This window comes from Callionymus lyra, chromosome 7, assembly GCF_982586985.1.
Source record: "Callionymus lyra chromosome 7, fCalLyr1.hap1.1, whole genome shotgun sequence".
NCBI classification, from domain to species: Eukaryota; Metazoa; Chordata; class Actinopteri; order Syngnathiformes; family Callionymidae; genus Callionymus; species Callionymus lyra.
Window position 1 is genome coordinate 6181828 of NC_141824.1, and position 26058 is coordinate 6207885.

A 26058-nucleotide genomic window follows, 5' to 3' on the forward strand; every position below is an offset into this window, starting at 1 on the left:
ACTCACTCCATGCCCTGAGCCGTCTGCCGGGCAATGTCGATGAGCTTGATCATCTCGAACTTGGTCTCCATGATGTGCAGGTGATGGTAGAGACTGGAGCCTTCGCACCACTGGGTGACGATGGCCAGCTGGGGCTTGGTGGTGTAGCCCATGAACAGCAATATGTTCACGTGACGCGTTTTCCTGTCGCACACAAACACAGATGTTTAAGTCCAAGGCAGAGGTCAAAGGTTCGAGTTAGTGACATGAGCTACCTGAGGACTCCCACTTCATTCTTGAAGGCTTGAAGCTGTTGAGGGGTGGGTGCCGTCACGTTCAACATCTTCACAGCAACATCGCCTGAAATTGAAGATTAATAAAATAAGCTGCTTGTTCTAATTCACATGTGTCACACATTCACGGGCAGGAGGGGCCAATACATGCTCGTGTTGATATGTTGACTGATAAAGATGACAGTAGTTAAGATGAGGAATAGAGATTATCAAAAATAAAAGCAAAACTGAGGATGATGAAAGGTTTGTTTGATTAAAATGTAAAAATAAAAAGATAATTCAGACATGATCCTAATCAGAGACATGCTTACTGTTAAATACAGCAAAATGTTAATATTAAAATAAAATAAAATAAAATAGTTTCCTGACTCCCATCGAATATATATGCAAAAAATACACAAAAAAAGGGTGTGTCGTCCACGTTGTCTGGTACAACTTTTAGCCATCATGAAACATTTTGGCTAGAAAAAAACTCAATAAATTCACACTTTCCCATAATGCCCAGAGACAATTTCTCTTAACGAAGTTTCAACATAAAGCATGTTGAAGTAGAACCTCAATGTAAATCAGCTCTGATAGTCTCTGGTTCAAATTGTATTTCAATGCAAACAAAGGCCTTATCATTAGATTCTTGAATGTACTGTAGTACCTTTAAATACTTTTATGGATTCTAGGGAACCCTAGCAAATCTACATGTTGTTAGACCCACAACCTCAACTGCTGGAAGATTTGTGTGATTGAGTTTGACACCACTTCTCTATTGAGTCTGGTTGAACTATTTAAGCTCATTTTTATCTTCCCTGTAACATGTTTACAAAGGACCAGGGATTAGTAAAGACACTCGCCACGATAATGATATAAATGGCAGTTACCAAACAGTGTTCGGTTTTGCTGCCATTTTCTTTCTGATTTTGTTTAAAATATATATATTAGGGATAAGGATGTAACGTTCCAAATGTATCCTATTAGTAACAATTTCATTAAAGTTATTGACATTGGTATAAAACCTTAATAATTGGAATAAAAAAAAAAATCCATCCCTTATAAAAGAAACGTCATTAACACTAGTCTGTAGACTCTAGCAGCGTTAAACTAAACTATTTAGACCGACTCTTACCGTGCCACTTTCCCTTGAAGACCGTTCCAAATGAACCAGATCCTATCCTCTGACCCAGAGTGATCTGGCCCTCAGATATCTCCCAGTCGTCGCTGGAGTCCCTCCTCCCGAGAGTTTTCTGTTTCACGGCACATCACCATCACCTTCATCATCACCACAGCAACGTTCATCAAAGCACAAAGACGTTTTTTTTTAATCATAAGGCCAAATATTTTTTAATGGAGCTACACTGGTAAATGATACATTTTAAATACTACATTCATTATCAAAAGGCTTGACTTATCTAAGGAATCTCTTAAAAACAGCATCATTTATTTGCATATATTTACCATACAATGATGAAGAAAACGACTCTTTTGAAGTCTGTGTGTAACAAAAGTGCATCACAGTGTTTGAAACAGTAAGATTGAAGTGAATCCCACAACCATGAGAGAGAACATGTGAAAACATAAAGAGGGAAACACACACAGTGGACTTGACACAAGGTAAAGGGGCTGTTGTGCTGGGGTGGAGGTGTAGGTGAAGGAGGAAGAGGATGGGGGAAGAGAGGAAGAACACAGGAACACACAGAGGCCTAACTACCTCGGAAAACAGGCTCGGGCTCAAAATCAAAGACTATGTCGTTGGGGTAGGAGTATAGGAGGGGGCTTGAGGTCCGTGTTCGGTGCTTCCTCAAGCAGCGGGCGGGGTGGGTCGGGGGGGCTGCAGGGCAAAAAGAGACAGACACACCATCACTGCTACTCACCCGGCCCCTCTAACCACCAACTGTCCATGGTTTTGCTCATGGCTTTACTGGAGCATTCATCTTACAACTATCACAGTTCACTTCATATTTTTAAACATTACCAGTTCAGTGAAGACGATTCTCTGAGACCAATCGTGGCAGAAACTAATACTGGCAACTCTTGATCCTTCTTAACATTTATAGTTAGAAAAATAAGTTTTTCACATTTCCATATTTTTATATTGAAGCAATCATTAACTGTAATTACATCTGTTAAGCAATGTCAGAGAAAACTCCTTTACTCATTGTGTTATGCACAGTACTTTTATTTTGAAGGATGTGTATTGTTCGATCCCGGATGTGATGTGTGACTTGCTCTGGGAAAAGTTGATTAACGCTTGTGTGTTCCAGCCGTTGTTTAACGAAGAAAATAAAGCAATGATTGAAGCTGTACTGAAGTGGAGTTTGAATGAAAATCCTTAACAGGTTATGGGCCCAGACAGCTTCGGTCACCGCTAGTGACTAATGACGGACAGAAGTGGCAGAGAATGAGAGCCAACTTGAAGATAAGTACCGGGCAAAGTTACGAGGAGCGTCGCGACGCAATACGCGAACGCTAGAGCTAAGAGCTAAGTGCTAACAAGCTAGCAGAAGAAAAGACCGCAAAACACGTGTAGAGATGAAGAACAGAGGAGCCGCAGGGATGCTATCGCCGCAACTGTTTTTTGACGGAACAGATGATAAGCATGACCTTTGGGAAACGAGATTGCTTGGTCACTTGCATATCTTAAACCTGAAAGAGACTATTTTGCATGAGCCCACGGATGCTAGTGAAGAGCAGTTAGCTCTAGACGGAAGGAAGAATGCTGACTGCTATGCCGAACTGATAAGACTGATGATAAAAGTCCATCTCTAATCAGACATGACGCTGCTGATAAAGGCAGGGAGGCACTGAAGATATTGAAAGAACATTATTCGGGAAAAAGCAAGCCAAGAATAATAAGTTTATACACATCGTTGACCAAGCTGCGGATGGCAGACAACGAAAGTGTCACAGGCTATATTATAAGAGCGGAAAATATTATCACTGCTTTGAGAAATGCAGGTGAAGCTATGAGTGATGGACTAATCATAGCCATGATACTTGGTGGACTACCGGACATGTTCAGGCCTCTAGCTGTCCATGTGACACAAAATGAAGACCAAGTTACATTCACAGACTTTAAGAGGAGGCTGAGAATCTATGAAGAAGCTGAAAAGATGAAAACGGCTGAATCAACGGACAATGTAATGAAAACACACATAAAACATAGCAAGCAAAATATGAATACACACTTTAATAACAAAAGACATGAAGATGTAAGTGTGACATGCTACAGGTGTGGAATAAAAGGACACATAGCAAGACAATGTACGCGAAAAGTGTGGTGCAGTTACTGTAAAAGCAACACACATAAAGAATCCCTGTGCAAGAAAAAGGGAGATCAAGATGGTGCCAGAAAAGTTGCAGAGAAAGAGCAAGAAGGTGATGACGACCATCTCTTCATGGCGAAACATACAAAGACTGAGAGACCAGCTGACAACATCAAGATGAAAAGCATCATGGTGGATGGAGGAGCAACCTCTCACATCGTGAACGACATGAGCAAGTCTGTGAGTTTCGACGCCACATTTCAGCCAGAGACCCACGCAGTCGAGCTGGCAGATGGGACCGAGTGCAACGGAATCGCCCAACGCAGAGGGACCGCTGTGATTCATCTCCTGGACAGCACCGGACGACAACACAGAGCACAGCTTCGGCAAGCACTCTACATGCCAACGTACCCCCAAGACATCTTCTCAGTGGCGAGAGCAGCGAATGGAGGAGCAACAGTCACGTTCAAGAAAAAGAACAGTCACATGATCACAAAAGATGGCAGCAGGTTTGACATTCATGAAAGTGGCAATTTGTATTATTTATCAACTGTTGAACAGAGTGTTGATAAATGTAAAGTGTCCCACGACATACAAACCTGGCATGAGATTATGGGTCATTGCAATTATGAAGATGTACAAAAATTACAAGGTGTTGTAAAAGGCATGGTGATAAATGGGAGTGTGGTCAGACCAACACAGACATGTGAAGTGTGTACGAAAGGAAAATTCACACAGAGTAGAAATAGGGAGCCAGACAGAAAAGCTACAAAACCATTACAGCTAGTCCACACTGATCTAGCAGGTCCAATGCGAACCCCGAGCATAGAGGGACACAGATACGCTCAATCTTTTACAGATGACTACTCAGGTACAATGTTTGTGTACTTCCTTAAAGCTAAAAGTGATGCAGTTCATGCCACAGAAAGATTCTTGGCAGACATAGCACCTTATGGTGAAGTCAAGTGCGTCCGTTCAGACAACGGCACTGAGTTTACAACTCAAGTTTTCCAAGAACTGTTGACCAAGAATAGGATAAGGCATGAAAAGTCAGCGCCCTATTCGCCACACCAAAATGGCACAGCAGAGAGAGGTTGGCGAACTCTCTATGACATGGGCAGGTGTTTACTGTTAGAGAGTAACTTACCAGATAAACTATGGAACTATGCTGTACAGACAGCTGCTTACGTTAGAAACAGGTGCTACAGCAGACGCACAAGAAAAACTCCATATGAGATGTTTACAGGCGTGAAACCGGATGCTTCCAAACTGCAGAAGTTCGGGTCCATCTGTTTTGCCTACAAACAAGAGAAAGGGAAGTTGGATTCCAGGTGCCAGCAAGGTGTTTTTATAGGATATGATAAAAACAGCCCAGCTTATCTGGTGTACTATCCAGACACAGAAAAAGTCCAAAAGCACAGGTTAGTGAAATTCACAACCAAAACAGCAAATGAAAAAGAGACACAAACATCTGAAGCACACATTGAGTATTGTGATAGAGATGTACAGCCAAAAAGTCAGGAGAAATGGTTGATGAAAACAAAGAAAATGCATCAAGTCATGATAAGGAAAGTGATGTTTCGGAGACTGCTCCAAAACAGACTGAAGTGTCTCAGCAAGAAGACGATGCTGAGAGAACAAGGCGGAACCCAAAGAGGGAAAGAAAGAAACCAACTTACCTACAGGACTTTGAAACGGAAGAAAAGGTAGACAAACTACAAACATGTATTGACTTCTGTTACAGAGCAGTGTGTGACATTCCTCAGACTTACAAGGATGCCATTGCTTCAACCAACTCAAGGCAGTGGATCAATGCTATGAAGGAGGAGATGCAGTCACTGGAGGAAAATGAAACATTCAGCCTCACCCATCTTCCACCAGGCAAACGAGCAGTGGGGGGCAGATGGGTGTACGCACTCAAGAGTAACACTGATGGAACAGAAAAGTACAAAGCAAGATACGTAGCAAAAGGCTACAGTCAAAAACAAGGAACTGATTACGAAGAGACATTCTCACCTACTGCTGATATGACCAGTGTGAGGGTGATCATGCAGAAGGCAGCGCAGGAGAATCTGCTGCTGCATCAGATGGACGTTAAGACAGCATATTTACATGCACCTATTGATTTTGAACTTTACATTGAGCAACCAGATGGTTACGAGACATGGTCAGACACAGGTGAGAAACTGGAGTGTAAACTGCATAAGTCTCTCTATGGTCTCAAGCAGTCCGGAAGAAACTGGAATGCTATGTTACATGCATGTTTGATCAGAAATGATTTCACACAGAACCCTGCTGATCATTGTGTGTATACAAAAGAAAAACATGATGAAAAGGTAATCCTCATTATATGGGTTGATGATTTGATAATAGCAGCTAGCAATGAAAGTGTATTAACAAATGTGAAAACAATGCTAACTGAAAAGTTCAAAATGAAAGATCTGGGAAGACTCAGACATTTTCTGGGAATAGACTTTGAGCAAACAGAAGGCCAAGTTGTTATGTCACAGAAAAGATATGTGAACAAAATACTGAAAAGATTTGAAATGGAAGACTGTAGGGCAAGAGAGACCCCATGTGAACCAAAACTTGACTATTCAGAAATTGCAGAAAAAATGACAAATTCAAGAAAGTACAGAGAGGCAGTGGGAAGTTTAATATATTTGTCCACATGCACTAGACCAGACATAAGTTTTGTGGTCAGTAAACTCTCACAGCATTTTGATGATCCAACTGAAGAACACTGGAGCACTGTAAAACATGTCTTTAGGTACCTTAAAGGTACAGCAGAACAAGGTTTATGCTTCAAAAGAAATGACACAAGTAAACTAGGTTTGAAAGTGTACAGTGATGCAGACTGGGCATCAGAGAGAGCAGACAGGCGCAGTATCTCAGGTTATTGTGTCAGTTTATGTGAAGGAAGCTCTCTAATTTCATGGAAATCAAGAAAACAACCAACGGTTGCACTTTCTACATGTGAAGCAGAATACATTGCCTTAGCATCAGCTATACAGGAATGTATATATTTGAAACAGCTACTTAAAGGAATGGACAAGTACCAGTATGCACAAACAAAAGTGTACGAAGACAACCAAGGTACTATTGCACTTGCCAAGAACCCTGTAAACAGGCAAAGATGTAAGCACATAGACATCAAGTATCATTTCATCAGGGAGATTGTAAACACTGGCAAGATACATCTGGAGTATTGTCCTACTGAGCAAATGCTTGCTGATGGAATGACAAAACCAGCAACTAAACTGAAACTGAAAAGGTTTGTCAAAGATATGTTTGGTACATAAAAGTACATACAATTTTGTGTTCTCGGGAAACCCATTAAGTTAAAGACGAGTGGGGGTGTTAAGCAATGTCAAAGAAAACGCCTTTACTCATTGTGTTATGCACAGTACTTTTATTTTGAAGGATGTGTATTGTTCGATCCCGGATGTGATGTGTGACTTGCTCCGGGAAAAGATGATTAACGCTTGTGTGTGTGTTCCAGCCGTTGTTTAATGAAGAAAATAAAGCAATGATTGAAGCTGTACTGAAGTGGAGTTTGAATGAAAATCCTTAACAACATCTATCTTGGATTATTATCATTACTATCATTTATATTACAAATGCATTGTTATTCAAAAGTACAAGACAATATTAGCTTTATTTTTAGTCATGTACGTACTGGAATGGTTCTAACCATCTGTTTATTCATTTATATTTTGGGGTTTATTTAACAAAATAATACAGTTACATAGTTTATGTTACAACATTGCTAATGTTTCTAAACTGCTAATTAATGCAAGTCAAGTGTCGTTTAAGCTACTTTTTTATTGCAGCTAAATCTGCAAAAGGGAAATATATTGAGAGGTGCAGGCTTGTTAAACTGATATATAGATATATATTTATATATGTATATACTGTATGAGTCACTTGACAACTTTATTTAACCTGATTACTATGAATTATGAATGAGGAGCTAATGAGGCTCATAAACATTGTTGCTAAATTGCTAATGAAGTTATATTTTATTTTACACACTAGCTTACAGTCAATATTTGAAAAGTACGGCAGAAATACATTAGATAAACAAATACATAAATATGGCTGATATGAAAAGATTACTAACGGTTTGTTTTTTTAATTTACCCTAAAACATGACTATTGACATGTGTACCAATTGTTATTATAGTTACTTATTTAACCAAGTAGCTGAGTTTGTAGAAGCTGTTGGATGAATCATTTTATCATATTTGGTTGTTCAAGCAAAGCGAACAACACACAATTAAATATTATATATGGTATATGGTATTGTCTTTTTCAACATTCCATTTATATTTATATTAATTATTGGGTCTCTCACACACACACACACACACACACACACACACACACACACACACACACACACAAAACACTAAGAGCACGCAGACGCGGAATGGTTGGAAAAAAAGCCACAGGATGTTTGGGAAATGTTGCGTGTTGATCTTTACCTCCCTCCGACCTCGGTAAGCACTGATCACGAATCAGATCCTGTATAGAATCAACATTTGTGTTACTATTATTATAGATAAATAGTTTAAGGAAAGAATATACAACGTCGGATGAAATCATTTGAACATTCATCCATTTTTTTCAGATGCAGGCAGAACCTCTGACTACTTGGTTTCACATTCTTACATCAAAAATCAAGTCATTTATATCAACAACTGTTGCATCTCACATCAATGTTGACAGGCTCGATGGTGTTGATATGGACGTTGGGTGCGGACGACGAGCGGTCCCGCTGCCCAAACTGGTTACGGTGGTCTTCCTCATTGGGCCGGAAACTAGGTGGGATGGGTATGGACTTGGACGGGGACACAGTGGCGTGGCATATGGATCTGGAAAGGTTTGAAGCCATCAATAAGAGAGAGCACAGAGACGAACACGCAGAAAGGGAGAGAGCGGGGATTACCCTGTGGAGTCTGATGGGGGGAGTGAAGGACAGACTTCGGACACGGGGGTCGTCCCTTCTGAAGAAACTTCCTCCTGAGTGAAGGGGTGGTGCTCGAAGAACTTGGAAACTAGCAATAAGCTTGAACCACAAAAGAAAATGTTATTAAAATCAAGTTTAAATGAAGGTTTTTTACTGAATGTTATCCTGCTTATATATTAATCTATAACTGCACACATGTTTATAGATGCATCAGGTTAAAAACAATACTTTCTTTATATTAAATTGTTAATTATTTAGACGCGCTTAAACTGACCATGACCTCAGTGAAGAGTCAACACTTTAAATCACAGCTTAATTTAAGATTTTGTACAACTTCTCAAGTGACACAACTTACTGTAACTGGTCGTAGTTGACACACATAAGAGGAACCTCGGTGCTGCAGCGCTGGTGGAACTTGTACCCCCATGTCTGGCAGCGGAACCCCTGGAAAAGCAGCTTCCTGCAGAAGTCGCAGAAGGCCAGAGTGAAGAAAGTCTTCCTCACCTAAAACTGATCAACTTTAATGCCAAAACAATTTAGAGTCATGAAGATGGAGGAGAACTTAGGTCTGTATCTGATGTGCTGATAAAGTACAATTTATAGTAATAATACCTTTCATTATTAGTCATTATTATTAATGATTTGAACTGATAAACATGTACAGACTCCAGTCAAGCTGGTTTTTTACTAACTAACAAAATTCATATCATATGAAATATAAGGAATAAGTTACTAACACACATTGGACAGCAGGTGGCAGTGTCATTTCAGAGATTGCTTAAACGACATTATATTGTTTAGGTTTTATATGATACAACTTTTAAAATACATAATGGAATATAACAAAAAAAAAGTGTTCCTTTAGATATATGGAGGGAGGATTGTGTTCTCCTCCGAACTTGTCCAGGAGAGCTTCCAAGTGTTCTTGTGTCAGCTTGATCATGTGTTTGATATTCCAGATCTGAGGAGAAACACAAAGGTTTGTTCAAATTCTGATCCAACAGAGTTCAGAGAATCGTCTCACCACCCTCTAATAAACATGATGGAGATTAGGATCTGCTTTTCTCTTCAAGAAAAGAAAAACGAAAACATCTAGAAGTATTAAACCCGTCACGAGCTGCTGCCGAGAGATGCGAGCTTTGTAACGTCTTAAACATGTAGCTCTTAAAGAAGAATTTCCATCAGTAAACATTCAACTTTCTTTTAAAAAGGTAAAACCAAAGTCCACCTAACATGTATAGATCAGATAGCACTGAGAACATGGACGTCACCTTCCTACTCATTTAAATCCATGTTGTTTCATTGTATTATCAAGTCCATAAATATCTTTTTAGGATTGTCAAAAATAGTCACACAAACTAATCCTTTAGTATCGGTGGATCCAGATGGTAATGAGCAACAAACTCCAACAACAACAAAACCTCATAGGCAAAGATTAGAAGAAAAAGTTCAAGTTAACACTTTATTTCTTTAAAAAGTTTAAAATCAATCATTCTGGACAACTTGTGTTATAGTAGCTCTATTTTACAAAGTATTTCAGCACCAACTGTATTTAAATTGATGTCATGTCATTTCCCAACTTTTAATGAACGACTTTAGAATGACCTTCAGTGGAGAAACAACACAAACTTTCACCAAGGAAGGTCACATTACTTCTTCCCAAGTATTTTATTTAAACCGAAGAACTTTGATGTTTCTTGGGCTGGAGTCGAACCCACAACTGGATCACAACCACCAGAACAATTGTACTGAAAGCAAGAGTGTTCTGAACTTGACAATCCTTGAGCAGTTCTATCTAGATTACATTTGAAATGGTGTCTCAAAGCATTTGTTTCGTTTCTCGACAATCGATTAAATGATTTGTTCCAAAAATTGATTTTTTTTTTACTCATGAATTGAGCAGAGTGCAGGAGCAGAAAATTCAAATGCCAAACAATTCATATACAAGGGCCTTAAAAGATCTCCATGATCCAGAACATCACTAGAACTAAATGATAAAAGTTGAATGCAAACTTTTTTATTTATTCAGATTAAGACCCTGTAAATATTTACAATTGGTTTAATCTTCAATCAACATGTTGATTTAAATTACAAGGTAAAGCTCTGTCTAAATACAGCAGTGATACAGGAGGGATTGATTTTGTCTTGACCTTTATTTTTCATTGTTTTATGTGTTTTTTTTGTTTCTATATGTACACTCTGTTGTTGTTGTTTCTTTGGTATTGCAATAGATTATTTTTCTGAATTTACTGTCTCTTGAAAAGAGCATATACGTAACATTGCTGTGTCTGCATATTTACATAGTTGCCTTTACATCAGACCAACATTGCCTGGAATGCCTGTATTGCATACTTGTGCTCGATACAAATATTTTAAATTTAAAAAGTAATATCACACTCCTCAAGAATTTATCAGCAGGATTCTACATACATAGAACACATTTAATACTTGATGGTCAGACAAAAGTGAGTTCTGAGGAGAGACATTTGTTGTTTTAACTTCAGGTCTGTTTGCTAGAACAAGATCTAAGGTGTGGTTGAAACAGTGAGTCAGGGCCAAGAGATCCATAAAATCCTCCTATAGAGAGTGTCACATGTCTTTGTAGAACCATGGAAACAAAAATAACCTGTTGATTTTGAAACCGTGTGAAACGTACAAAGTATGTTTGTCTCATATATGGGCAATAAAATCAACCGCTATCAGTGAAAAAATGATAATGCAGAGAATAATGATTCACTTCATATGTTCACTGTCATTGATGATCAGCGCTATATAAATACAAATGACTTACTTCTTTACTTCCTTTAGGAGTATTGAGAGGAGGAATACGATCAGAGTGGTTGTTTGTTCTGCTAAATGGTAAAAGCAATTTAGTTCAGGTGAAATACTAATTTTCTACTCAGCCTCATGTTGTTCAACAGTTGTGATTCATTTTAGAATAAGGTAAGGTAAGGTAAGGTAAAACTTTATTGATCCCTCAGGAGGTCTCCTTTGGGAAATTGTTTTTTACCAATAGCCAGCAATTTTTCATAAACAATAAAAAATAATACATAAAAAATAAAATAAGAAGAACATAAAGAGGAAGAACAAGATGACACAATCTAAGTCTAAAGACAAAGGTCAAGGAAAGAAAAACAACAAAGACAAAGATACAGAGACTAACATGGAACAGAACATCCAGATACTTTCACTCCACTCCTGCCCCCGAACTCAGAATTGTACAATTTAATAGCCCGAGGGATGAATGAGTCCCTGAGTCTGTTTGTTTTGCACCTGGGTAGGAGCATTCGTGCACTCATTCTGCTTCTCTGCTCACTGATGACAGTGTTCAGAGGATGACTGTCATCATCCATGATGGACAGCAGTTTGTTCAACGACATCCTCTCAGCAACTGTCACCAGTGAGTCCAGCTTCATTCCAACCACAGAACCAGCCCTCCTGATCAACCTGTCCAACCTGTTGACACTCCTCTTTGGACACATTTCCACCCCAACACACCACAGCATCGAACATGACACTGGCCACCACAGACTGGTAGAACATGCAGAGGAGCTTCTTGCAGATGTTAAATGATCGAAGCCTCCTCAGAAAGTACAGTCTACTCTGAACCTTCTTATACACATGGTCTGTGTTGCAGGACCAGTCCAGTTTACTGTCCATCCACACACCGAGGTACTTATAGTTGTCCACTATCTCCACCTCGTCGCCTCTGATGGACACTGGACGTGGCTTTGTCCTGGACCTCCCGAAATCCAAGACCAGCTCCTTGGTTTTTGAGGTGTTCAGCTGCAAGTGGTTCCTCTCACTCCAGTCCACAAAGTCACATATCAGACTCCTGTACTCGTCTTCGCTGTTGTCCCTGATGCATCCAACAATGGCAGTGTCGTCAGCATACTTCTGGACGAGACTCAGCTCTGAGTTGTAGCAGAAGTCTGAAGTGTAGATGGTGAAGAGGAGAGGGGCCAGTACTGTCCCCTGAGGTGCTCCTGTACTGCACACCATAGTGTCAGACTTGATGTCCTTCAGCCTGACATACTGTGGTCGATCAGTAAGATAGTCCGTAATCCAGGAGACCAGACCAGGGTCCACATGCATCTTAGTCAGTTTGTCCTGCAGCAGAGTGGGTTGGATAGTGTTGAAGGCACTAGAAAAGTCCAGGAACAGGATTCTCACTGAACCGCTTCCTTTATCCAAGTGGGAGTAGGTCCGATGCAGGAGGTGAAGGATGGCATCTTCCACACCAACTGCTGGCTGGTAGGCAAACTGCTGGGGGTCTTGCGCGTGCTGGACTTGTGGCGTGAGATGTTTGAGGACCAGCCGCTCCAGTGACTTCATCAGCTGCATACTTCATCAGCTCCGGAGTCAGTTGAGTGAGCCACGTCTCCGTGAAGATCAACAAGCTGCTCTCTCTGTAGATCCGCTGGTTGTTGAGGGCAGACAGCTCGTCGATCTTATTCGTCAGTGAATTGACGTTCCCCATCGTGATCGTTGGGATCGTTGGTCTGTGACGTCTCCGATTGTCCGATAGCTTAGCCTTTAGCCTCCTCCCTGCCCGACAGCCTCTGTAACGGCGCTGAAGTTCGATCGGGATCTTGTGGCGATCTCCAGCCCGTGCCATTGACTTCAGCGACAGTAGATCCTCTCTTGAGTAAACAAGACGATTCTTTCCATGTTCAAAAGTATCCATTTAAAAAGATTATAGTAAAAAATTAATAAAAAACAGAAAATTATAGAAATTGCTGCGGAGCTACTGGAAGAGGCAGCCGTCCTCGTCGGCGCCTTTAATGAGTCATGTGAATAATGGGTCCCTTTTCAGAGTTATAGTAAAAAAAATGTTTGTTCATTTTAAAGAAGCAAATGACGCTCAATGGTCTTTGTCCACATCTTGTTCCAAAATGACAAACTTAAAATATCCAAATACTAGTGATGGTCTGGTGAAGCTTCATGAAACAGTGTCTTTTCATTTTTCCAGAACAATTGTTGTCGTCAAGGCTTCAGTACAAGAGAGATGTTACAGACGAGCACCACAGAGGTTTGGATATTTTTTAATATCAATTTCAACAAAGACAAAAAGACCTACAAACTATAGTCTTTACATTCATATGAAAATACATTTTTATTTTAGTTAAAAGTTATAAAGAATTAAATTAAAAATGTCGCTTAATAGTATATGAATTAGGAAGTAAAGAAGGATCATCAATGACAGAGAACATATGAAGTGAATCATTATTCTCTGTCTGCTTCACACTCAGGAAGGAATATCACAACTCTTCATCATGGTTAGTGACACCAAACACTTTACAAACACATTTCTTAAGTTAAGAACTATAGAAATGATCCCTGAAAGTATAGTCTTAACTTAACTCTGCACCAACATCACACTCCATCCTCACACCAAACCATTACAGTGACGGATGCATAGTTTTTGAATTTTAAAATGTTACTGTCATTCATTTGATTGCAAAGAGATGAGACTAGAAAACATAATTGTAGTTTCATAGTTTATACACAACATGTATTCAAAATCACTACGTTCAATTCCATAATTCATCTAAACTGTGATTATTGATCACCATGACATTAAAACAACTATATCAGGTTATTTTATTATGCATTACAAACAATTGTAAACATTAAACAATATAGTTTAATACAAGGGAAAATACATTTGAACAAGAGTTGTGTTTGATGTTAAAATGAAAATATTTATTCAATTATAAAAATGTTGACTTAGGTGAGCGACTCACAGCTAGGGGGCGATCTAGGTGGATTGTTGTGGTGTCCTCTTCCACGCTGCAAACAGAAAGCAGTTGAGTGCAGTGAGGGCGTGACACACAAGTCTCATAGAGGCACACCTGACTGGTGCAGGTGCTCGGGGGGCGGAGTCAAACATCCACACTGGGCGTCTCACCACACCTGTCCAAATGTGTCGTCAGTGTTGCACATTTGAGCTCTGGCGGGATCTAAGATGGCGGCACAGGTGTGGCGTGAGATCGGCGTCTCATGGTTGTGTAACCTGATGAAGTTTGACTTGAGAGAAGCAGGTCAGAGAGCAAACCTCCACAAACACATTCAGCCGACTCAGCAGGAAACTTTGAATCAAGTTTCTACATGTGAATTGTCGGCACAAGCTCTTCTGGATTTTTCTTCTACACAAAAGTGGACACAACTTATGTGCACCTGTTCAGCACAAGACGAGTTGATCAAAGCAATACAGTCATATTTAGGACATGAGTTGATCAGGAAACAGAAGGAGAGGTCAGAGATGTTGACCTTTCATAACAGCTGCACAAATGGATTCTTTCTGAGCCTCCACTGACCCTCAATGACAAGTGACTTTACTGAACATTTGGAGTCCAAACACATGTGGACGTTTTCTGTCCATTTATTTGAAGATCAAAACACACAAGAAATGAAGCAGCAGTTCAACTATGTTTGACAAGATTCTTCACCTCTGACATCACAACTGACGCTTCATTAACTAGTGTCTACACACCAGGAAGAAAACACACAAACTATTACATGAACACAAAACTGTCTGTGCGTGTGTGTGTGTGTGTGTGTGTGTGTCTGCGTCTACACAAATTTGTCACTGTGTGTCTGATTTTTTTCCGTTTTGGTTTTTGCATGTTTGTACTTCTGTTTGTTATTTGATGTGTAAATACATGTGTTTGTTATCTTTTTATTTGTGTGTGCGCCTATTTTCAGGTTTGTTCAACTGTTTCCGTGAGTGTGTTTGGGCATGTGTGCCTGATTTTGTGTGTCAGTACCTGTTTTTAGACTCTGTTTGTCTGTATATATTTTCCGTGTGTGTATCATTTTGTCTACAGAGACATCTGTGTGTGTGCGTTAGTTATTGTGTGTTAGTGCTTTTGTTGCGCCAGAGAAGCATGTGTTTAAGTATTTATGTGTGTGCATTTCTGTGTAGTAGTAAAGCACAGGTGTGTGTGTTTGTCATTGTGTGTGATTGCTTTTTTTTTGTGTGTGCGTGTTTGTGCATTTTTTGCTTTGGTAAAGCATGCGTGTGTGTGTTTGCAGTTGTTTGTGAGTGCATTTTTGTGTGTCAGAGATGCATGTGTGTGCATCCTTGTGTGATGGTGAAGCATGTGTGTGTTTGTGTGTGATTGTGAGTGAGTGCATTATTGTGTTTTAGAGAAGCATGTTTGTGAGTGTTTGTGTGTGTGCATTTATTTGTGTTAAAGTGAAGCATGTGTGTGAGTGTATTTGTGTGTTCCAGAATCGTGTGTGTGCATTTATCTGTGTGTGTGTGTAGTTTTCATAACGGCTCAGATCACATGACATCCTGATGTGAGTTTCAAACACATTTCCAGTGAAGGAACAAAGATCAGCAGCTCTGACGTCTGCAGAGTCTCAGAAGAAAAAGACGTTTCTTGGTCGATTCCTCCTGAAACACGGAGACAGAAAAATGTATCAACTTGTAAAATCATGCGTGAAGTGAGTCTTGAAGAAAAGTGACAATTATCATCCACTGACTTTAGTCTCTGTCCACGGGCGGATCCTTCAGATGGTCCAGCTCCGAGCTGGGGGCCGCTGTAAGATCACAAACCCTGTTAGCTTGTGTGCTTCTCACCAGCAGATGAAACTAGTGTCAACACTGATGCTAGCATGCTAGCACTCTGTCACATGGTCAACATCTGAGCTGAGACAAGATCATGTACTTACAAGACGAGTCAGAGTCGCCTGAAATGGAAAGAAAGAGGACAAATTACACCTGAAGAAGATGAACATAGAAGAGTTCCTCTGACCTCTTCTCATCTCTGCTGACCTTCTTTGACCTTCTATTCTTTCTCTCCAGTATCTGGAGATGATCTGGATCAAATCACAAACTCTCACCTTTCTTCTTCTTCTTGTAGATGAAGTATCCAACCACTGTGAGCACCAGAGCGGAGGCAGCGACGGCGGCCATGATGATGTACAAGGTCAGGAAAGTCCTGGCTGTGGATGGAGAGCAAAGTAAGTGGAGACATGATCAGGTGACCAGTGTTAGAGACGTGGTGGGGCCTCATTCAGCAGATCCATGCTGACCACACCTGGACTCTCATCTGGATGAAAGAAACCTCTGGAGACACCAAGAAGGTTCTGAAGACTCTTACCGTTGGTCAGGATGTTTGACGGATCCAGTTTGGTGACCACGTCTTCCGGAATGCCGTCCAGTTGAAACACACACTCGTACCTGGACCAGTCGTCAGACGGGAGTTTCAGGTCCACCATGTTCTGGAAGGTTCCGTCAGGGTTGGGGAGGATCTCTCCGTGTTCCACGTCCTCGTGCAGCTCCTCTCCGTCTTTGGTCCAGAACAACATGGCTCTGTCGGGGTAGAAGCCTGTAGCGTGGCAGGTGACCGGAGAGCTGGCTGTCTTCTGGAGGAGAGACACTCGTGGACGCTCTGAAGGGAGAGACACCACACTTCAGAGAGAAAGTCAAAGGATGGACAGAGAATGAAGGAGAGGAGGAGGAGGGAGGACAGGGGTGGAGGTGAGGAAAAGAAGATAAGAGGAGAGAGAGAGAGAGAGGACATGAGGAGAGAGAGGAGGGAGAGAAGGAGGAAGGAGAGCAGAAGGAGAAGAAGGTCATGGAACTACCTGTTCTCATCAAGGTTTTGCTCCCAAACTTCACAAACTTCTTCAGTTCATTTGGACATTCCTGTGTGTAAAAGAACTGATTATATTTATTCATGCCTTCATTCTGGTCCAACTTGTGTTTGGTGATGACGGCCTGAGGACTCGGAGCGACCCAGGTCAGAGTCTGAAGGTCAAACACGATGAAGTCTTCTCCATCATAGCCGTACTGTTCATAACCTTTGACCTCTCCAGTCTCATCGTCCCACTCACAACTGCTCATCCTCTGATTGATGTGAACACCTGAGAGAGAAACCAGAGTGAGACCTGATCTACTCCACTGTTTAATACTCCACTGTGATCTACTCCACTGTTTAATACTCCACTGTGATCTACTCCACTGTTTAATACTCCACTGTGATCTACTCCACTGTGATCTACTCCACTGTTTAATACTCCACTGTGATCTACTCCACTGTTTAATACTCCACTGTGATCTACTCCACTGTTTAATACTCCAATGTGATCTACTCCTCTGTTTAATACTCCACTGTGGTCTACTCCACTGTTTAATACTCCAATGTGATCTACTCCACTGTTTAATACTCCAATGTGATCTACTCCACTGTTTAATACTCCAATGTGATCTACTCCAGTGTTTAATACTCCACTGTTTAATACTCCAATGTGATCTACTTCACTGTTTAATACTCCACTGTTTCATACTCCACTGTGATCTACTCCACTGTTTAATACTCCACTGTGATCTACTCCACTGTTTCATACTCCACTGTGGTCTACTCCTCTGTTAAATACTCCACTGTGGTCTACACCACTGTGATCTACTTCACTGTGATCTACTCCACTGTTTAATACTCCAATGTGATCTACTCCACTGTTTAATACTCCAATGTGATCTACTCCACTGTTTAATACTCCACTGTTTAATACTCCAATGTGATCTACTTCACTGTTTAATACTCCACTGTTTAATACTCCAATGTGATCTACTTCACTGTTTAATACTCCACTGTTTCATACTCCACTGTGATCTACTCCACTGTTTCATACTCCACTGTGATCTACTCCACTGTTTAATACTCCAATGTGATCTACTCCACTGTTTAATACTCCAATGTGATCTACTCCACTGTTTAATACTCCACTGTTTAATACTCCAATGTGATCTACTTCACTGTTTAATACTCCACTGTTTCATACTCCACTGTGATCTACTCCACTGTTTAATACTCCACTGTGATCTACTCCACTGTGGTCTACTCCTCTGTTAAATACTCCACTGTGGTCTACACCACTGTGATCTACTTCACTGTTTAATACTCCACTGTGATCTACTTCACTGTTTAATACTCCACTGTGATCTACTCCACTGTTTAATACTCCACTGTGATCTACTCCACTGTTTCATACTCTACTGTGATCTACTCCACTGTTTAATACTCCACTGTGGTCTACTCCACTGTATAATACTCCACTGTGGTCTACTCCACTGTTTAATACTCAACTGTGGTCTACTCCACTGTTTAATACGCCACTGTGGTCTACTCCACTGTTTAATACTCCACTGTGATCTACTCCACTGTTTCATACTCCACTGTGATCTACTCCACTGTTTCATACTCCACTGTGATCTACTCCACTGTTTCATACTCCAGTGTGGTCTACTCCACTGTTTAAAACTCCACTGTGGTCTACTCCACTGTTTAATACTCCACTGTGATCTACTCCACTGTTTAATACTCCACTGTGATCTACTCCACTATTTAATACTCCACTGTGATCGACTCCACTGTGATCTACTCCACTGTTTAATACCCCACTGTGATCTACTCCACTGTGATCTACTCCACTGTTTAATACTCCACTGTGGTCTACTCCACTGTGATCTACTCCACTGTGATCTACTCCACTGTGATCTACTCCACTGTGATCTACTCCACTGTTTAATACTCCACTGTGATCTACCTCACTGTTTAATACTCCACTGTGATCTACCTCACTGTTTAATACTCCACTGTGATCTACTCCACTGTGATCTACTCCACTGTTTAATACTCCACTGTGGTCTACTCCACTGTTTAATACTCCACTGTTTAATACTCCACTGTGGTCTACTCCACTGTTTCATACTCCACTGTGATCTACTCCACTGTTTAATACTCCACTGTGGTCTACTCCACTGTTTAATACTCCACTGTGATCTACTCCACTGTTTAATACTCCACTGTGGTCTACTCCACTGTTTAATACTCCACTGTGATCTACTCCACTGTTTAATACTCCACTGTGATCTACTCCACTGTTTAATACTCCACTGTGATCTACTCCACTGTTTAATACTCCACTGTGATCTACTCCACTGTTTAATACTCCACTGTGATCTACTCCACTGTTTAATACTCCACTGTGGTCTACTCCACTGTTTAATACTCCACTGTGATCTACTCCACTGTGGTCTACTCCACTGTTTAATACTCCATTGCGATCTACTCCACTGTTTAATACTCCACTGTGATCTACTCCAATGTTTAATACTCCACTGTGGTCTACTCCACTGTTTAATACTCCACTGTGATCTACTTCACTGTTTAATACTCCACTGTGATCTACTCCACTGTTTAATACTCCACTGTGATCTACTCCACTGTTTAATACTCCACTGTGGTCTACTCCACTGTTTAATACTCCACTGTGGTCTACTCCACTGTTTAATACTCCACTGTGATCTACTCCACTGTGGTCTACTCCACTGTTTAATACTCCATTGCGATCTACTCCACTGTTTAATACTCCACTGTGATCTACTCCACTGTTTAATACTCCACTGTGGTCTACTCCACTGTTTAATACTCCATTGTGATCTACTCCACTGTTTAATACTCCACTGTGATCTACTCCACTGTTTAATACTCCACTGTGATCTACTCCACTGTTTAATACTCCACTGTGGTCTACTCCACTGTTTAATACTCCACTGTGGTCTACTCCACTGTTTAATACTCCACTGTGATCTACTCCACTGTGGTCTACTCCACTGTTTAATACTCCACTGTGATCTACTCCACTGTGGTCTACTCCACTGTTTAATACTCCACTGTGATCTACTCCACTGTGGTCTACTCCACTGTTTAATACTCCACTGTGATCTACTCCACTGTGATCTACTCCACTGTTTAATACTCCACTGTGGTCTACTCCACTGTTTAATACTCCACTGTGGTCTACTCCACTGTTTAATACTCCACTGTGATCTACTCCACTGTGGTCTACTCCACTGTTTAATACTCCATTGCGATCTACTCCACTGTTTAATACTCCACTGTGATCTACTCCACTGTTTAATACTCCACTGTGGTCTACTCCACTGTTTAATACTCCATTGTGATCTACTCCACTGTTTAATACTCCACTGTGATCTACTCCACTGTTTAATACTCCACTGTGATCTACTCCACTGTTTAATACTCCACTGTGGTCTACTCCACTGTTTAATACTCCACTGTGGTCTACTCCACTGTTTAATACTCCACTGTGATCTACTCCACTGTGGTCTACTCCACTGTTTAATACTCCACTGTGATCTACTCCACTGTGGTCTACTCCACTGTTTAATACTCCACTGTGATCTACTCCACTGTGGTCTACTCCACTGTTTAATACTCCACTGTGATCTACTCCACTGTGGTCTACTCCACTGTTTAATACTCCACTGTGATCTACTCCACTGTGGTCTACTCCACTGTTTAATACTCCACTGTGATCTACTCCACTGTTTAATACTCCACTGTTTAATACTCCACTGTTTAATACTCCACTGTGATCTACTCCACTGTTTAATACTCCACTGTGATCTACTCCACTGTTTAATACTCCACTGTGATCTTCTCTTCTTCTCTGAACTTGTATGATCTACTCCAGTTTCCTCCTCTGATCTACTCTGTATACAAGATTGATGGTTCAGGATGTAAAAAGGTTGAACATGATTCAGTTTAAGGTCAAACATTGATTTTAAAGACAACAAACCTCCAGTTTGGTTGAATCTCTGTTTTGCTATTTCAATGTTGATCTTCTGGACCTGCTGATGGTTATTTAAGATATTTGTGTTTCTCTCCCAGTACTGAGGATCATCTGCTGTGACCTGGATCATCCAGTCTTGTTTGGGTGCAAGTCTCCTGGTGTTGCTGTCGTAGTGTTCCACTTCAACTCCGTCCACATAAGTGACAGAAACAAACTCTGGGAAGTTTTTAACTCCAGCAGACGCAGTGTCGAAAAACTGCATTGTGTGAATCACTGTGAGACACAAAAACAAAGTTTAGATCTTCTCTGGTTCTGATGACACAACGTTGTGATGCAGCAGAACAATCACATCTTCTACAAAGACAAAGAGGTGAAGAACAGAGGGACAGTCAGCAGTGACACAAAGTTCACGTCCACACACGGACACCAGCAGAACATCCTTCACACTTCACTCTCCAAGAACCCTGGCTAACTGGGACACAACTATAGAAGAAGAAGAAGAAGAAAGAAGAAAAAACGATTAATATTAATAACAATCTGAAATGTAATAAATATTTATAATAAAACAAATAAGGAATAAAGAGAATTAAAAGAATAAATGGATGAATTAAGAAGAAACAGGAGCAACAATGTTGAAAAAGATCAAACAACTAAATTGAAATTGTTTTTAAAAAACACAGATAATGTTGCTTATTTTTATTATTTCTCTCTAATAACACATTTTCTATATTTTAATGAAAATTAAAACCAAGTTCATGGAACAAATCTAAGAATGATTGATAGAATAAAGATCATTGAAGGACATTAAGGTTAATGATGAACTTAAATAACATGAGTTTATATCAGTTTATAAATAACATGTTTCTGAAGATTACTGTTCAACATGATTGTAAATGTTTCATTTAGATATTTTAAGTCCAAACACAAGTTCAGAGCAGCTGCTTCACTGAGTTGCTCCAATAAACTGTGAGATGTGATAATATGTTGAAGTGAGCTGAGCTACAAGGTTGTCTGAACATGCGCACTTAAGAAATGCGACACTTTCTTTGTTTTTATTTCCTCATTTTAGTTCATGATAGACTTGTTTACTAAAGTCAAATCAATGAAAATTGTAAAAGCTCTTCTTGTGAGTCAATGAATCTCCTGATGGCAGCATCGTTTAAAAACAAGTGATCAGCTCATGAAGCAAAACTCTGGAGTCACTTTCTGTTCAGCGTCAAACAAGTTCCTCCGTCAATCAACAGAAGTGACTCAACAGCGCCACCAGGTGAGCACCTGACATTGAGCTCGGATCTACTTTTCTGTGTACGACTTCTTCACGGTTCTGAGATGAAAAGTGAATCAGTGAAACACTTTGACTCCTCTGAGAGTGAAAAGGTCATGAAGGTTGTAGTGAAGAGTATTTGGAGAAATAAAAGGTGACGCAGGTGTGAACACATGAAAGTGGAGGAAGGAGACTCACTCGCAGTTGAGCTGTGGATCCACACAACAAGCACAAACAACACCTTCTTCATCTTCAGCTCTTTTCTGGAGACTAGGATCCAACAAGTCTTCAGGTCGACGAACGAAGTACAAGTGAAAGTAAACAACAGACGCAGGAAGAAATATCTGAGCCAATGAGGATTCAGTGTGACGTCACGTCCAGATGGAAAGTCAAAGTAAACCAAACATGTTATTACGACTATTTTCTGTGACAAAAACTCCACTTTAAACTTTATTATTATTTCTTAGAGTCGTTCTTCTGAACCTTAAAGTCACGCAGAATGTGAACTATGGAATACCAGGAGTGTCAAATTAAAGTGAAGAGAAATAAAAGTGGATTGAATTGCTTTTTATTTTGACATACGATGATTTATATGTATAAACTTTCTTTCCTTCCTTTCTATTCTCTTTTATTCAGAAAAAAAAGTTTTTCTAAAATATTACTATGAAAGTAAAAAAAAAACGAGTTTTTTGTGGAGACGAGAAAAGCTTCTAGTGCCCTCTAGTGGTTCAAACATGACATTGAGCTCAAACAGTAAATACATTTGAATGATTTTCAGTCATTTTCATCAATTCAAGAACCATTTTTATCATTATTTTACGGACAGACTTTCTGTAGTTAAAAAAACACTTGAACTATCTTCAGTTCCCTCCTGGTCAGTGAGCTCTTGGTGCTCTACGATCTCTCCAACATTGTATGGTCTCACAGGAAGTAAAACTGCCTGTTCTTGGTACTATTTACCCACAAACCTTAGCATGAACTGGCCCTCAAAAGTAAACCTGTCAGAGAAAGTAAAGGTCTCAGGCAACAGCAGGTTGAAAGTGGGGATATAAGCAGTGGAGAAAATAAAAAAAGTAACTTTCAGGTTCAATTATTCGATTCAAATATATAATTTTTACTAGGATATAGATAGATTAAGATACAATATTTGATTGTTTTTTTAGTTGATAAATCTCATACAGAAATAAAGTTGTCTAATAAGCTACATTATTTAACTTCATCAAAATGTCTTTAAATCCATTTTAATTAACATTTTCAATCAGGTTTTGTTTTTACACACAAATGAATGTGATCAGTATCCGTTCATGGTGATTGTCCTTATCTGCCACAATGATTCTTCCCTGACTGAATATCTTTTGAGCGTGTTGTGTTGAGTCTGTAATGCTGCCAACGTTCCCGGACGGCTGCGGCCCCATTGCCCCCGCCCTGCCCGCACAACCGTGGCCCCCCTGTGACCCGGGGGACCTGGGCCGGTGCCTGGCCATTGCTCCCCCGGGCTCATGCGGTGGCACTCAACCCGGCTACTGGCCGTGTCCGCAGGGTATTGGGGGGGGTTCCGCCGCCGCTGCTATGGTGGGTCCCCATCTCCTTGACTCGGTCCCCTGCTATGGACTTGTTGGCGGCCTGACGGTCTGGGGGTCCTCCGTCGCCCGGCCTGGCCCCGGGGCGCTATCCCCTGACTGGTTCTTCTGGCTGCCCCTCTGCCCCGGTGCCTGCGCCTGGTGCCTCCCCGTCTCTGCTTCCTCGGTCGTCCTCGCCTGTGCTCGCCCTCTCGCGCCCCCGGTGGTGGTCCGCCTTCTCGCTGGTGTTTGGGGTCGGCTCTGGTGGTTATCTCGCCTGCCGGGTCCTGGTCTCCCGCGGGTTCCTGCCGCGGCTTGGGCCCCTGTGTCTGGATCTGCTGTGCTAGGTATGTGCCCTCTGGCCTGGCTATTTCAACCCCCCCCCCCTCCCCTCTATATATCTTCACCCGTCACCGGAGTCTGTATACCTGTGTATTGTCTACATTTGTCCCAAACCCACACCTTTTTATTTCTCTCCCGGAGCCCCAGGGATCCACCTCCAGAGCTGCTGCTGATCCAGGGATCCACCTCCAGAGCTGCTGCTGATCCAGGGATCCACCTCCAGAGCTGCTGCTGATCCAGGGATCCACCTCCAGAGCTGTTGCTGATCCAGGGATCCACCTCCAGAGCTGCTGCTGATCCAGGGATCCACCTCCAGAGCTGTTGCTGATCCAGGGATCCACCTCCAGAGCTGCTGCTGATCCAGGGATCCACCTCCAGAGCTGTTGCTGATCCAGGGATCCACCTCCAGAGCTGTTGCTGATCCAGGGATCCACCTCCAGAGCTGCTGCTGATCCAGGGATCCACCTCCAGAGCTGTTGCTGATCCAGGGATCCACCTCCAGAGCTGCTGCTGATCCAGGATCTTCACCACGTCATCAGATCCCGAGTTCTCTCCAGCACCCCCATGGACCCTCCTACACTCTCCTCTTTTCTCTCACTATATCCTCCCTCACTCCTCTCCTTATCCATCTGTCTACCCCCCCATCCTTCCTCCCAGCCGGTCAAAGCGGCAGGCCGTCAACAATGAGTCGGGTTCCGCTCGAGGTTTCTGCTTCTAAAAGGAAGTTTTTCCTCGCCATAGCTCACTGTACAGTGTTTTGTTTCTTGCTCTTTGTTGAATTGCTGGGATCTATTTTTCCTTAATCAACTGTAGTCTTATTTCAACTGTATAGTGTCTTGAGATAACTTTGTTATGATAAGACACTTTAAATAAAATTGAATTGAATTGAATTGAACAAAGTTATGAATCTACAAGTTTCCTGACACACTTCGACTAGAAATTGTTCTTGATGATAGTTTATTGAAAATAATTCTTCTCACTTTTGTTTCTTTGTCAAGATGAAACATTAAACATTTCCACATGGTTGGTTTAAACACTCAATGTGAACATTTTGGTGCATGTGTTGAACTTTCATTTGGATTAATATGTAAGTTCACAGTATTGAGGGGAGGAATATGATCAGAGTGTTGGTTTTCCATTTTAAAAGTGTAAATATTGTCTCATTCTGCACTTTGTCCAGGACGAGAACACAGTCTTCTCTTTCAGTCAGACAAGCCTACTCTTGGGATGAAGGTTTTTGATCATCCATTGTGCCGACCAAGGCTTTTCTATGGTTTTCCACCAGTGTTTCCTCTTTCCTCTTGAGAACAGTGAGGCTCGAGGGTTTGAGGTTGATTTTAGTGGCACCAGAAGCTCCAACAAATCACTGGTTCCTCAACTGGTTGGCTCTACAACAAACTGAAGAAATGCTGACTCTGCTCTCTGTTCTAATGTTGACCACAAACTGTTCTTTGTACTGTAGTTGACAGAAATAAATAATATTTTACTCAACATTATTCATTAAATGACATTTGTTTCTTATAATATTAACTTTACTCCATGTTTTGTAATAATGTAGGAACTTACTTTGAAAGCTTTATGGTTCATGTGTTTGATATAAACATACATTTCATGTTGTGTGTTTAATAGTGATGTGTTGATGAAGCCAAATGTAACAGTGTCATGTTGTTTAGAGGTCAGTAGGTGGCGCCATCAGTTTAAAAATGATGTGATGTTTCATTAGAAAAATTGTTCAAAACAATAGAGAATAGTGCAGAGACCGCCATCTAGTGGAAAAATA

General features: G+C 41.0%; 3 protein-coding genes and 1 pseudogene across 3 annotated transcripts in view; all 4 read right to left on the minus strand.

Annotated features, from left to right (window-relative positions):
* The window catches only part of LOC148074856 (serine/threonine-protein kinase B-raf-like), a 55074-nt gene that overhangs the window by 4504 nt on the left and 24512 nt on the right, over positions 1–26058 (minus strand). The window contains exons 9-10 of the mRNA XM_087796137.1: positions 255–339; positions 7–183 (exon numbers count right to left, since the gene is read on the minus strand). Of these exons, the coding sequence (XP_087652263.1) occupies positions 7–183; positions 255–339 (262 nt within the window). The remainder of the gene's footprint in view (positions 1–6; positions 184–254; positions 340–26058) is intronic.
* LOC148074857 (serine/threonine-protein kinase B-raf-like) lies at positions 8223–9203 on the minus strand. Its single transcript, XM_087796034.1, has 4 exons — positions 9195–9203; positions 8854–9002; positions 8478–8597; positions 8223–8403 (listed from the first exon to the last, which is right to left on the minus strand). Exons 1-4 carry the CDS (start codon positions 9201–9203, stop codon positions 8223–8225), a joined length of 459 nt encoding a protein of 152 aa, XP_087652160.1.
* Positions 13655–13854, minus strand: LOC148074858 (small nucleolar RNA U3; annotated as a pseudogene).
* On the minus strand, positions 16407–21390 carry LOC148074859 (class I histocompatibility antigen, F10 alpha chain-like; the record flags this gene model as incomplete). The annotated part of the gene is made up of 3 exons (XM_087796041.1): positions 16407–16903; positions 17100–17378; positions 21120–21390. Coding segments are annotated over 3 exons (951 nt in total), but the record flags the coding sequence as incomplete, so codon positions are not given.

Excerpts from the sequence above, each read along its gene's own strand:
- LOC148074857 (XM_087796034.1), bottom strand. Across the intron at positions 8,598-8,853 it reads GTCAACTACGACCAGTTACA|CTTATTGCTAGTTTCCAAGT; the intron begins GTAAGTTGTGTC and ends TTGTGGTTCAAG. Across the intron at positions 8,404-8,477 it reads CCCCCATCAGACTCCACAGG|ATCCATATGCCACGCCACTG; the intron begins GTAATCCCCGCT and ends AAACCTTTCCAG.